Source organism: Gavialis gangeticus, unplaced genomic scaffold (assembly GCF_001723915.1).
Source record: "Gavialis gangeticus isolate Ggan-Ray unplaced genomic scaffold, GavGan_comp1, whole genome shotgun sequence".
NCBI classification, from domain to species: domain Eukaryota; kingdom Metazoa; phylum Chordata; order Crocodylia; family Gavialidae; genus Gavialis; species Gavialis gangeticus.
Window position 1 is genome coordinate 10,110,198 of NW_017729004.1, and position 13,064 is coordinate 10,123,261.

General features: G+C 51.4%; 1 protein-coding gene across 1 annotated transcript in view; it reads right to left on the reverse strand.

Annotated features, from left to right (window-relative positions):
* The window catches only part of GARS (glycyl-tRNA synthetase), a 54,212-nt gene extending 42,899 nt beyond the window's left edge, over positions 1 to 11,313 (reverse strand). Inside the window, exons 1-2 of the mRNA XM_019507933.1 lie at positions 11,283 to 11,313; positions 9,586 to 9,638 (exon numbers count right to left, since the gene is read on the reverse strand). Coding sequence (XP_019363478.1) covers positions 9,586 to 9,638; positions 11,283 to 11,313 — 84 coding nt within the window. The remainder of the gene's footprint in view (positions 1 to 9,585; positions 9,639 to 11,282) is intronic.
* Between the last annotated feature and the right edge of the window lie 1,751 nt (positions 11,314 to 13,064).

The window sequence follows — 13,064 nt, forward strand, 5'->3', positions numbered from 1 at the left end:
ACGGCCGGGGGCGGGGCCACAGCACGAGCTTCGCCCCCTGCCCGCCCCCCGGCCGGGGATACTGCGCAGGCGCGGCCATGCCCCCACCACCACAGGGGTAAAGCCCCGGATGGGCGGGGACGTGCTCGTCAGTGTCGTTCTCTCTCTCCCGGTTAAAGCTGGCGGAGGTTCCGGTTCTGTGCAAGGGCTAAAACTGTTCGTGTTTGGCTGTTGTCACCCCCCAGACAGGCATACGCACACGCGGGGGTGAAGACCCAGTTTGGGCATATGCACCCCCTCCCACTCAAGGGCTAAAACACGGTTTGGGGGGTTTCTGGCCCCACACATTTGAGGGTTAAAACCCCAGATTTGGGGGTTTCTACCCAACCCCATCACACAAGGTTTAAACCACATTTTGGGGGGGTTGTCCTCAAACATTTTAAAGTTAAAACCCCAGATTTGGGGGTCTCCGCCCTCTCCACACACAAGGAGTAAAGCAGGTTGGGGGTTTCTGCCCCCCCACACACACATTTGAGAGTTAAAACCCCATTTTGGGGGTCTCTACCCTCCCCCCACACCAGGGTTAAGACCCGTTTGGGCATTTCTGCCCCGCCCCGCCACACGCTCAAGGGTTAAACCCGACATTTGGTTGTTTCCTGCCCTCGAAGATGAAAACTCACATTCAGAGGTTTATGTCCCCCCCCACGCACACAAGGGTTAAGACCCCAGATTTGGGGGGTTTCTGTCCCCCCCCACACACACACACACGTGCATGTGCGGGTTAAACCCCACGTGGAGGGCCCGCTGCCCTGGCGCGTGCTCCAGTGTGGCAGCATCACATCTTGCGGGCATCTGTTGCCCACCGCAGCCAGAGCCTTGCTATTTTGGGGGCAGGAGAGGGGTTTAAACAGGTGCGTCCATGCCTCGCTCTGAAATGGAGGAGGATGAGACGTCCTGCGTCTGCCCGGTCTGTTGTGACTGCGAGGTTTTGGGGGTCCGGGCTGCCTCTCGTCCCATATTCAAGAGCAATTTTTTTACCCCCTCGGGGGCCCGAAGTGGCTGCCTTAACGCATATCCTTGTAACTACAAACCTGTTTGCAACGCGCCCCTCGATCCGGAGACGGCCAGGGGTCCAGTGGGCACAGGGATCTTCGGTGCGTCACCCGTTTTCATAACACGAGTTGAGTGGGACTGGGGAATGGTTTTAAAAAAAAAATAAAGTAGTTGATTCCCAACTTGCATACTGCATGTGCTGGTAAAAAAAAGGCTCTAGGACCCTGTGGTTTCCAAATTACCTTCCTTGCTCTGCCATCACCCTTCACATGTCTGATAGTCATTGGGGAAGATAGGGGACTCATTAAAGACTCAAGAGAACCTGTTGTTTTTTCCATCTGCCACAGTATTTGAGCTCAGATAGCTTCGTGCCTTTGCAGATTTACCACGTTTTGCTTTTCTTTGATCCCTAGACTTTCCTCTGTTTCATTTGGCTGCTTTGAGCGTCAGGTGGCAAGCATTCACGTTCACAGAAGGCATTGCTGCAGTATGGCTCTTGCAAAATCTTTCCGCGGCCTCTTTCTCTCCCATGCAGTGCTGGTGCTAAGGCACAAGGTTGTCAGCCCAGAGGTCGCCAGTCCAAGGCCGTAGCAGAAGCGCTCATGGGGCAGCCCCGGCAGATCCCAACGAATCTGTGAGTTCTGCTAAAATAACTTGTCAAAAAGGACATGGGAAAGGAAAGCTTTACCATGTAAAGTCAGATCATGTCCTGCTCCTGCCTTGCAAATGCAACTGGCCCTTACTCGAGTGAGCACACTCATGGACATCAGGAGACCTGGTCTGAGCAGGACGGCTCAGACTTGTAATGGGGTTGGCTGGCAGTCTACCAGAATCGGCATCGATCTCCTGGTGACGCCTGAAAGCAATCTGGGAAATTTTAATAGGATATGAATGAGTTAATGACATTACGTCATATTGGGGAAAAATACTCCCAGAATAGCTTCAGTCAGAGCTGGCAACCCTAGTTTGTAATGGGTAAGGGACTGCGCCCCTAACGTGGACAGTGTCCAAAACGGGACCGCGATATCCCCTTGCAAGCTGCTTTGAGTAATTCGGAGGTGGTGCTAGGGACATTTAAAAACATGGTAGTGCATTTAGTGCGGGTGGGAGGCACTAGGTTGACAGTCAATTGAGAAAAATGCCAAATATCAGTTTAAAAAATACAAGCGGTGACGTTGAGGCTGGATCAGGGCCCAGGAACAGAGGTCAGGTTCATTTTGGAGCAGTCAGCTTAATAGTCTGTCCCCGTCCAGTAATTTAAGGGACGATGTGAATGTGCGTGTTCAAAGTGTACTTCCCCTGAGCTGTGTTTGTCTTTACTTAGCTGCTATTTTTATTGCTGTTCACAGTTGTTGTTTTTATTTACCTGTAATACCAGGGGTTGGAAATTATTCTGGCTGGAGGGCCGCTTAACAAGCTTTGACAAGCTGTCGAGGGCTGCAAAGCTAGCCCCTCCCTTGGCAGGTGCCCCGCCCCTTGGTTGCCATCTTGGGACTGGACGTCCCACTCCCTGACCTTTGCCATCAGAAGTCCTGCCCCTTGTCCCCAGAAATAATCCTTTTGGGAAGGGGGTTTGCCATCTTGGAATGGGAAAAAAAGTATATACTAAAAATCAAACATTGACAATGACATATTTTAATTTTACTTAAAAAAATATTTTTAAAGGTCTCCTACTCGCCTTTTCCCCAAGGGCGCACCACGTGGGATTTGTTGGGAGTTACCCGCCACAGGTAGTCCCCCCACATTAGCCAGCCTTGGTAGGGTGCACCTCAGCCTGTAGGGCCCCAGGCTCGATATCTGGGTCTTTAGAGGCTGCATCATCGCTCTGGGGGGGGCTGTCCCTCTGAGGCCCTCTTCCTCCTTCTCTCTCCTCACAGGCCAGCCCGACTGGAACGGCCGATACTTAGAGTGATCACCCTGCCTCCCCATAACAGGGTTCGTTTTCCCTGCCATCCAACCCCTCTTCTTCTTTCTTGTCTGGGATCCTCCTGATTCTCCATGCCCCTCTCCTTCCCCGTATTGCCTTGAGAAGAAGTCAGCATTTGTATTCAGGGCCCCCAAGTGATGTTTTATCTCAGAACAATACAGTTGTAAACTCAGGGTCCACCTCATCAGCCTAGCATTGTCCGTCTTCATATTTTGCAGCCAGCGTAAGGGCGCGTGATCAGTGTGAACTGACGTCCTAATAGATAATACCGGAATGTTTCGATAGCCCATTTAATTGCCAAACACTCTTTTTCTATCGTGGCATAATTTTGTTTTGGGGGATGCAATTTCCTACTTATGTAGGCTATGGGTAGTTCTTCTTCACCCTCACTCTGCATCAACACCGCTCCAATAGCTACCTTTGAGGCATCTGTCTGTACTTGGAAGGATTTATTAAAGTCCGGTGTATATAAAAGGGGTTGCAAGCACAGTGCGTCCTTCACTGCTTGGAAAGCTTCTTCTGCAGCCGGTGTCCATCTCACCTTGGTTGGAGCTTCCGCCTTCGTCATCTTGGTCAAAGGCTCCACCACCTCCAAAAAATGAGGTACAAACCTCCTATAATAATTGGCCAACCCCAAAAAAGCTCTCACTTGCCTTTTAGTATGAGGAGCTTGATATCTCTGTAAGGCCTCCACCTTGCTTAATAATGGTCTTACCTGTCCGCTCCCTACTAGGAATGCCAGATATTGGGTTTCTTCCTTTCCTATTGTGCATTTCTTCGGGTTGGCTGTCAACCCGGCCCTTCTCAAGTCCTGCACTACCGCTCTCAGTGCGGTGAGGTGTTCTGCCCAGCTTGCGGTGTAGATTACAATATCATCGATGCAAGCTGTGGCGTAGCCTCTATGGGGAGCCAAAATTCTGTCCATTAGACGTTGAAAAGTAGCGGCAGCTCCATGCAATCCAAAAGGCATCCGTCGAAATTGGAAAAGACCCCAAGGGGTGGCAAACGCTGTCTTTTCTTGATCCTCGAGAGCCACTGCGATCTGCCAGTACCCTTTTGTCAGGTCTAGGGTGGTGATATAGTGAGCTTGTCCGATGTTCTCTATCAATTCGTCTATTCTTGGCATTGGGTGTGCATCAAACCTCACTACTGCATTCACCTTCTGGAAATCAATGAAAAGGCGAATTTTCCCGTCAGGCTTAGGTACTGCCATGATAGGGCTCCGCCAATCACTGTGTGATTCGCATATAATGCCTCTCTTCAGCATCATTGTTATTTCCAGTTTTATTTGGCTTTGCAGTCTTTGGGGAATCCGCCGCCAGTGCTCACAGACCACCTGGCCCGGAGGAGTTCTTATTCGATGCACCACACCCCTAGCTTCCCCAGGTGTTTCCCAGAATACATCTCCATATTCTTTGATTAGCTCGGTGGCCTGTCTTCTCTGTGTTTCTGATAATCGTGGGGCCAGTTCCATGTCCCCCAGTCCACTCTCCTCAGTCAAGGAGGGTCCTAATTCCAATTCCTCGGGCTGGAGAGATAGGTGCATGCCTTCCTGGGCCTCCCACTTCTTTAGCATGTTAATGTGGTATACTTGCTTCTTCTTCTGTTTATCTATCTGGTACACCTCATAGTCTACGGGTCCTACCTGGCGTATCACCTCGTAGGGCCCTTGCCACCACGCAAGCAGCTTGCTTCTTGGTTCTATTGCCAGACCGAGAAAGTAAATCTCCCACCTCCAATTTTCTTGCCCATGCGCCTCGGTTATAATATCTCATTTGACGCTGTTGCACCTCCCTGAGATTTTCTAGGGCCGCACTTCGGGCTGCTTCCAGACGTTCCCACAGATATATGACATATTGGATTAAGTTCTGGTCTCTACTCTGCTGTTCCTCCCAACTTTCCTTAATCAGATCCAGGATCCCTCTTGGTTGGCAGCCGTATAATAATTCAAAGGGTGAAAACCCAGTTGAGTCTTGTGGTGCCTCCCTTACTGCAAACAACAACGGTGGTATCATTTTGTCCCACTCCTGGGGTCTCTCGGCCACGAACTTCTTTAACATTTGCTTCAGCGTCTGATTGAATCGTTCTACAAGCCCGTCCATTTGGGGGTGGTATACTGCTGTTCTCAAGTGTTTAATTCCTAAGGCCTTGCTCACTCCCTTAAACACCCGTGATGTGAAATTCATTCCCTGATCCGTTAGCATTTCTTTAGGGAGTCTGACGCAGGAAAATACCTTCACCAGCTCATTTGCCACTTTTGGGGCAGTTACAGTTCGCATCGGCACTGCTTCTGGATATCTTGTAGCATAATCCAGTAGTACTAATATATACTGGTTCCCGGTGCTACTTCGGGGAAGCAGCGCCATGATGTCCAGCGCCACTCGCTCAAAGGGAACCTCCACCAAAGGTATTGGAACTAAAGGAGCCTTTGGAGGAGGTCTTGGATTCACTTTTTGGCACACAGGACATAAAGCGCAATACTTCACCACTTCCTGCAAGTCCTGGCCAAAAAAACCTTGCCCGAACACGGGCTTCAGTCTTATCCCTGCCCAAATGTCCCCCCATAGGGAGCTCATAAGCCACCTTCAATAAAGCTCGTCGATAGTGCCGAGGTGCCAGCAACTGTGCAACCTCCTCTCCTTCCGGCTTCCCCAACTCCACTCAATACAGGAGGTCATTCCTGATCTCAAACCTCAGTGTCATGTTCATCAGCGCCAGCCGTAAGATCTCTCCATTTCTTTGGGCCAGATGTTTTCGTAATGCTGGCTGAAAAATCAGGCTCCCAACTTTGCTCCAGCTGGAAATGCTCGTCTTCCCATAGGTGTGACATGTCCACCTCTTGTTCACCCCTTTCGTCGGGAGGTGTGCTTCGGTTGTGCCTGTGAATACTTCTGCCTTCTCCCCTAGCCTTACATTGGTTATCTCCTCCAGCAATTCAGGCCAATCGCAGCCCAACACCACTGGATAAGGCAAATGTTCAGCAACTCTGACCAGCATCTGTCGGGTCTTCTTGCCCACTTGCAGGGTGGCCCTCACCCTGTTGAACTTGAAGGGGTCTCCACACCAACATTGCACTGTTACCTGATCGGCTATCCCCTTTTCTTTTGTTGGTACCACATCCTCCCGTACCATAATCTGTAGTGACCTGGAATCTAACAAAGCTTGTACCTTCCTCCCATCGACTATCACCTCCACCGTTAGTGCGGGAAGTTCATTTCTTGCCTCAGTGTCAACTTGGGTCTCATAGCCACACATCCCTACCCAAATCGTTGGTCGTGGGTGGGCGCCCCCCTTCGTGTTGGCTACCAGTGCTCCTCGTCCTATGTCATGGTTCCATAGGCTTAGTGTTGTCCGGTAGGGCCGACCCTCGACTTGCTGTTGGGCTGCAGTGTCTGGTGTTGGTATCCATTCCCGTCGCACTGTCCAGATGGACCCAAGGGCTCGCCTCTTCACACAGACCAACCAGCCTTTTAGGGTGCGGATGGCCGCACGAAAATTTCCCAGCCAATTCACCATTGTGACAGGAGTCCTACTCTCGGAGCCTCTCTGGAAGTGTGGCTTCACCCTCCTGCAATGGGCCAACTGCCTGCTTACTCTCCTGCCATGCCTTGATCTTATTTTGATTAATAGATGATTGTAATCAGCGGGAGGCTGCCCATTTCTACACGCCCCGATGACAGGGGGCGCTGCCTGCGGCTCCTTTTCCTCCCCGACACTGCTGCCCAAGCCTCGCAGATGGTGCTGGTGTGTTCTGACTTGGGCCCTGTTATGTCTCGGCCCTCCTTTTGCTCTCGGGGCTCCTCGCCGCCCCTCTTTACTCTCTCACGGGGCTCCTCGCTGCCCCCCCCCGCTCTCACGGGGCTAGGCCAATGCACTCCGCAAAATACTGCACCTTCTCCGGCGCCAGGAACCCCCACGCTACTGGGGAGTCCCTATGAGGCCTCCTCCAACCCCTAATAGCCTTACCCGGTCCTCCGGTAAAATAGCGAACATAAAACACAAAGCCCCGGGCTACAACATAAAAGCTAGACCGTCCTGGTCAGAAGAAAACAATAATACCTCCCTACCAGAGACAGCGAGCACACCAATCCCCTCAGCAGGACCTAGGGAATGTTCCTGCCATCCAGGTTCACCTCTTTGTGCTGGCTGAGTTCCTCTTCCCTCAGCCACCGGAGGGAAACTGCCCTCCTGCCCTCCTGCCTGGGCTTAAGAAGGGCGAAGCTCCGCCCCTTCCTGTCTCTGTGTTTACCCTGGTTGCCCTAGCAACCAGCACCTGCACAATACTAGTGACTGGCAGCTGAGCTTCCCTCTTTCCGCCACCAGGGGTCTCCCCTGAGCCATTTCTGCTCTCAGTCACAGGGCACCTGCCAGCTCTGCGACAGGAGGGTTGTGGGGGGAGTGTTTGTGGGGATGTGTAGGTGTGTATGGGGTTTGTGGGGTGCATAGGGGGAGGGAGGGTGGCTGCGGGTGTGTGGGAGGTTGGGTGTGGGCTGTGCACAGGGGGTGTGGGTGCAGGCGTGGTAAGGCGTTAGGGTGACCATCTTAGAGGACATTACGGTTTTCTGCTTCTCTGTCCTCTATTGATACGATACCGGATGCCTTTATGTCCTCTGTTTTTCTCTTTGAGAAAATAAGAGGATAACCAGACTGTCCTCTATGATGGCCACCCTATAAGGTATGTGTGCAGAGCAGTGAGAGGGACACCTCCCAAAGGTGCATGGGTAGGTGTGTGGGGGGGAAGGGTGTGGTGTTTGTGGGGTGTGTAATTGTGTATGGGGAGGGTGTGGTTCTGGGGTTTGTGAGGGGGGGTTTAAGGGTATAGTGGGTGTGCATGGGAGCCCCCGCAAGCGCACCCCTGAGCTGGTCAGCACTCACCTCCACCCTGCAACAGCCTGGAGCCTGCGCACCTTGCAGCATCTCCCTGCCACCACCAGCAATGCACAGCCCCAGCAGGCCCCACGCCTGGTCCAGACTCACCCCCGCTGAAGCGGATCAGCAGGAACCCGGGCACCATCCTGACCTGGCCCACCCCATGCCACCCACCTGTGATGCATCCTGCAGCCCCCTGGGCATGCAGCGTGGCTGGGGTAGCTCCACAACTAGCCTGCCTTTCTAGGCAGCGCAGGTGACAGTGGCTGCTGGCTGCCGCCACCACCAGCCCCAGCCCCGTGGTACCAGCAGGGATCTGCACTGCACAGCCCTGACCCTGCACACTTGCTCCAGAAGAAAAGTCGTGCCATGCTGGGCTGCCCTGCATCTGCTCGGTGCTGCCACTGCTGCCCCGCAGGGCAGTTTGGAGGTGGTGGTGATGGCAACGGAGATGCAGGGCAGCCCTGAGCGGGCTTTCAGTGGTGGCAGCAGCAAACTGCTGGCAGTGGGAGCTGGAGATGCTGCTTTTACCCCGCGCTGGGCAACAGCTTCTGTCAGGCATTGCCACTGCTGAGATTGGGCAGGCAAGCCCGGAGCAGGCACGTGGTGCATAGGGGCAGGGCTGTGCTGTGCAGTACCGTGGGGCTAGGGTTGGGGCCCGCAGCGGCAGCCGGACAGAGCTGCCTGCCACCTGAGCTGCCTAGAAAGGCAGTTGTCACAGGCCAGCTGGGCACTGTGAGTATATCAATTTAGTTGCAGACTGACTGAGCGCTCCAACTTTATTAGCCACTGGGCTTTTTGGTTCGGGATCGAGGAGGTGATGTCGGAAAGGAAAGAAATGACAACTTTCACTTACAAAAAGGAATGAATTTTACTTATGACAACAAAAGATATAGTTTGCATATATAATAGTTAATAAAAAGGTTAAGCTAATAAACAGACAACACAACAATACCAATGAAAATTGACAGTGATACTAAAACAGATAAAGAAATTAACCAAGAGTTTCCACTTGGTTAGTAACTTATCAAGAGTCCCTCGGTTAGAAGATGCACGGCAAGTTGAATCAGCAAAGTCAGACGTCTCTGAACTGGGCTGCTCGAAGGATACTGGTGGAAGCCCCTCAGTCAGGATCTGGTCCTCACTCTCACAGGGAGTAAGAGAGATCCGTGGGGTACGGGACAGCAGTGACCCTTCTGCTCCGTCCTTCCCCAGGGTTACTATGACATGTGTGTTCTTTTATATTGTAATGATGCTATTTTTCTAGTTATGTAGCCATTCATAATATTGCTTTATAGCTGTTATCCTATGGGGTTAAAAGGTGTTAGAAATTATTAATAAGTTACTGCCTAAGCTTGAGTTTATCTAATAAGCAAATTGCAACACAGCATCTTCAGGTTTGAAATGAACGTTACCCAGCCTAAATCCAGCCCCTTCAAAACTCTCTGACTATGCTTTCTTGAGATATCCAGTACATTTCAAGAAAGGCCAAGCTAGGCAGTTGAATCCAGTTGTTATCATCATCAAGGCTAAATTCTGAGCGAGAAAGAACTATTAGATCAGCTAATTTCACAGCTAGAGCTTTGTCTTGGAGGCCTGGTCGGTTCCACAGACAGTTACAAGTTACATTTGCGGGTTACAAAAATACAAGCTTCGTATTAGACAAAAGTTCCAAATGCCTCCAAGGAGCACATCTTTATTGCTTATTAATTTCTTTGGTTCTGGCCATCACAGGCAGTCCAGCTGCAGAGCTGCCCCAGCCGCACGGCATGGCCAGGGGGCAGCAGGACGCACCATGCCTGCACAGTGCCTGGGCCAGGGGACTGAGGGACCCTCCGTGGGCTGGACAAAGACCTGCCACACGCTGGATTTGGCCCACAGGCTGTAATTTGCCCACCCCTGTGTAATACTCTTTGGCATGCATACCTGGAAGCAATCCTAATGTAAAATTAACAAAATTGTTCCCAGTTAATTACCTTACTTGCTTTTATTATATAAAGTGCTGATGAAGAGCATACGGTTTCTATAATTCCCCATCTACCCCCCACAGGCACTGCTGTCCCCTGCAGACCTTCACTACAGTGCAGGAATCCAGTGGTGTGCGAGCTCCCCAGCTCCACCGGACTCTTATCTCTGTCCTCTTTAACCCCCAGCAGCTACTTTGCAAAGCTTGAAAGTCCACTGAATCCCTTACAGGACATAAGTGAGCAGAAAGGTTCCCCTTTCTCTTCTGCTTCTTTTTACCCTACAGGGACTTTATTTTAACTAACTTCCTAGACTCAAGAAATATTCCCTGCCCCAAGGGGCTTGCTGTGTCTGCCAGACCTATGAGATATATCTCATTCTCAGCTGATACAGCTTCACCCACAGTTGAAGTGTCAGATTGCCTACAAGAATTGAGCTCCTGGCTGAAGAGCAGCTGGTTCAGGCTGAACACAGTTAAAATCAGGTGGACAGAAAAATGTAGAAGATAGGTTAGATTTGCACCATACAGACTAAACAAAGTAGAGAGAAAGAACGAACGAATGAACAAACAAGCTTTCACGGGCTGAAGCTCTCTTGTCTCCACTTTCCACTAAGACCAAAAATCCCATTTTAAAGATGTGAGATGTTCACTTCTGTTTTGCTCCTCAGTAAACTTGAAGCACTTAAGATAGAATCTGTGCCTAAAAATGCCTTCTTTTATCTCCAGTTTTCTAGGAAACTTCATCCTGTCATTCTTTAGCAAAATCTGGCAAAATTATCCAGGAATGTGTTACTTCCAGGTTAGATTGCTGTGCCTGAAATGCAGACAGGCTCCAGCTGGTAGATGGGGCAGCCCTGTGTTAGGTAGTAAGTCAGGGCCCCATTGGTGAGCCATGGTGCTGCCGTGAATAGGCCTTAAAAGTAGCAAAAAGGAGGGAGGGGGTATTTCAACTACCTGAATATTCCCCAGTGCTAAGCTGCACGTGCTACCTCCTGAATAGGAAACAGCATACCTGCTTCGGGCAAGCTGATTAGGTGTGCCATGTGAACATGGCAAATGCTCCACTTCTTCTGAAGCTAGTACACTCAGAGAAAGCTTAGGTGTCACAGCAGTGTGACCAGCAAAAGGAACGTGCGAGAAGCAATGCACGGGGCAGCAAGGTGAGCTGGGGGGCTGTTGAACCACACAGGAGCTTAGAGGGTAGGTAGCTGTGGGACTACAAATGGGAATGGGGGGCAGGCGCTTTTTGGGGGGAAGTTGGATTTGATCTGTAGGATTGTGCCCAGGAGTGCGGGGCGGATGCAATGGTAGCTTTAGGCACAGGCTGGGCCTGGTGCCATTAGATAAGCATGAGGCTGCATGTGGGGTCTCACAGTCTACCTGTCTGCCAACCCCATGCAAGTGGCCCTCAGATTGCTGTGCAGTTGAAAGTGGGCTGTAGCAAGGGCACAACGATGTGGCTGGGCACCCGTGGCAGCCGACACGCACCAGGCAGCTTCCGTTTGCCACTGCATCGCATGATCACAGTTGCATTTAGGCAGCTGCAGCAACAAAGGTTTGCCCACCCCCCTTAAGTCAGCACCTGGGGGGCTGCCCTGGTAGCCCTGCCTCATCTACACCACTGGGCTATAGTACCAAAACAGTTGAGAACCGCTGACCTAGAGACTTTGCTACTGTTGTCATGTGTGTCACATGCAGGCTTGGCAGAATTCGCTTTTTTTTTCCTCAAATGGTGACAGCTAAAATCAATATTTAATTTTTAAGCATCTAAATTAGGGGTGTTTTTCAATTTTTATCAATTTTGCACACATGCATGTACTCACGCATGTGTGGCAGCCATTGCAGGAGCTGGGGGCCATACTGGAAAGGCTGGAGTGGGGAAGGGGCAGGGCTAGTAGTACCTGGGAGCCCAGTGCTGCCGGCCCCTTGCTCTGCCCAGGTCTCAGCAGGGCAGGGTCCAAACTCCCGTGGAGCCCAGCCTGGGCTACTCCAGCCTCCACAGGAGTTTGCCATGATCACACAGATGCCGGGACAGGGTCCACAGCATTTTGGTCCCTGCCCCGGCTGGGACCTGGGCAGAGCAAGGGGCCAACAGCACCAGGCCCCTTGCTACTATCACCCTCCCAGGACAGCCTTACCAGCACAGCCCCCAGCTCCTGCAGCAGCTGGGTGTGTGTGTGTGCGTGTGTGTGCACACTGCCCCGCCCCAGATTTCCTTACCTCCATCCCAGATTCTTTTTTTTAAGTCACTTTTATTTAAATTTTCGTAGACACTAGGGCTGGAAGGGACCTTGGAAAATCATCGGGTCCAATCCCCTGCCCAAGGGGCAGGAAATCAGCTAGGGTCAGATCACCCCCGCAAGATAAGCATCCAGGGGTTTCTTAAAGGTATCCAGACTAGGGGCTTGCACCAGTTCTAGGAGGAGTCTATTCCAGGCACTGGAGACTCAGACAGTAAAGAAGGTTTTCCTTATGTTCAGTCTGAAATGGCCTTGAAGCAGTTTGTGACTGTTATACCATTGATAATTACTGATGGAAATATTTTTTCCATCAGTCCGTGGGTGTCTGGTGCAATCGATGTTTACCGATGTCTGTCAATAAAAAGCAAATCCCACCAAGCCTAATCGTACGGAAGGCACTCGGGTAGCATGGTGATAAGCAGTACTATCAAACTGTAAGAGAGATAAGGGTCAGGTCATCACAAGAAGCTGTTTGCTGGTGTTGCTGTACCAGTCTTCTGTACCAGCAAAGCGCACACAGTTTGCACACGTTTTCCTGGCAGGGCTGCACTTTTGCCAGTGTAACAGGATGTCATCCTAGAACACACCCCTCATGGTGTAACACAGCCCTGCCACTTTCCTCTTCTCTGTCCTCTCTACAGTTTCTAATTGCGATAAAGCCTGAATTCAAGGGCATGTTCCCCAACCTGTGGTGTGGGGGTGTTAAACTTCACGGGGAACCCAAGAATGCCCCCCTCAGGCAGGGTAAGGACTCGAGACTGGGTCTGCTGTACCCTGTTCTGTGCTCTGGATCCCCAGAGAAGGAAGGCCGCTTGGTGGCAGTGGGTTAAGCAGCATTCAGACACATCCCCGTGCTCTGCTTTTCCTGTTGCCTGGTTCCAGGCAGTTGCACACTGAATAGGCTGAGAATGCTTGTTGGTTTGGATAGAGGGCCGCCTCCTGAGCCACTTGAGTCTCTCTGGGCACATCAACACATGCTATTAATGCTATGAAGGCTTACTGCACAGTAAACTACTGTGCAGGAAGCCTC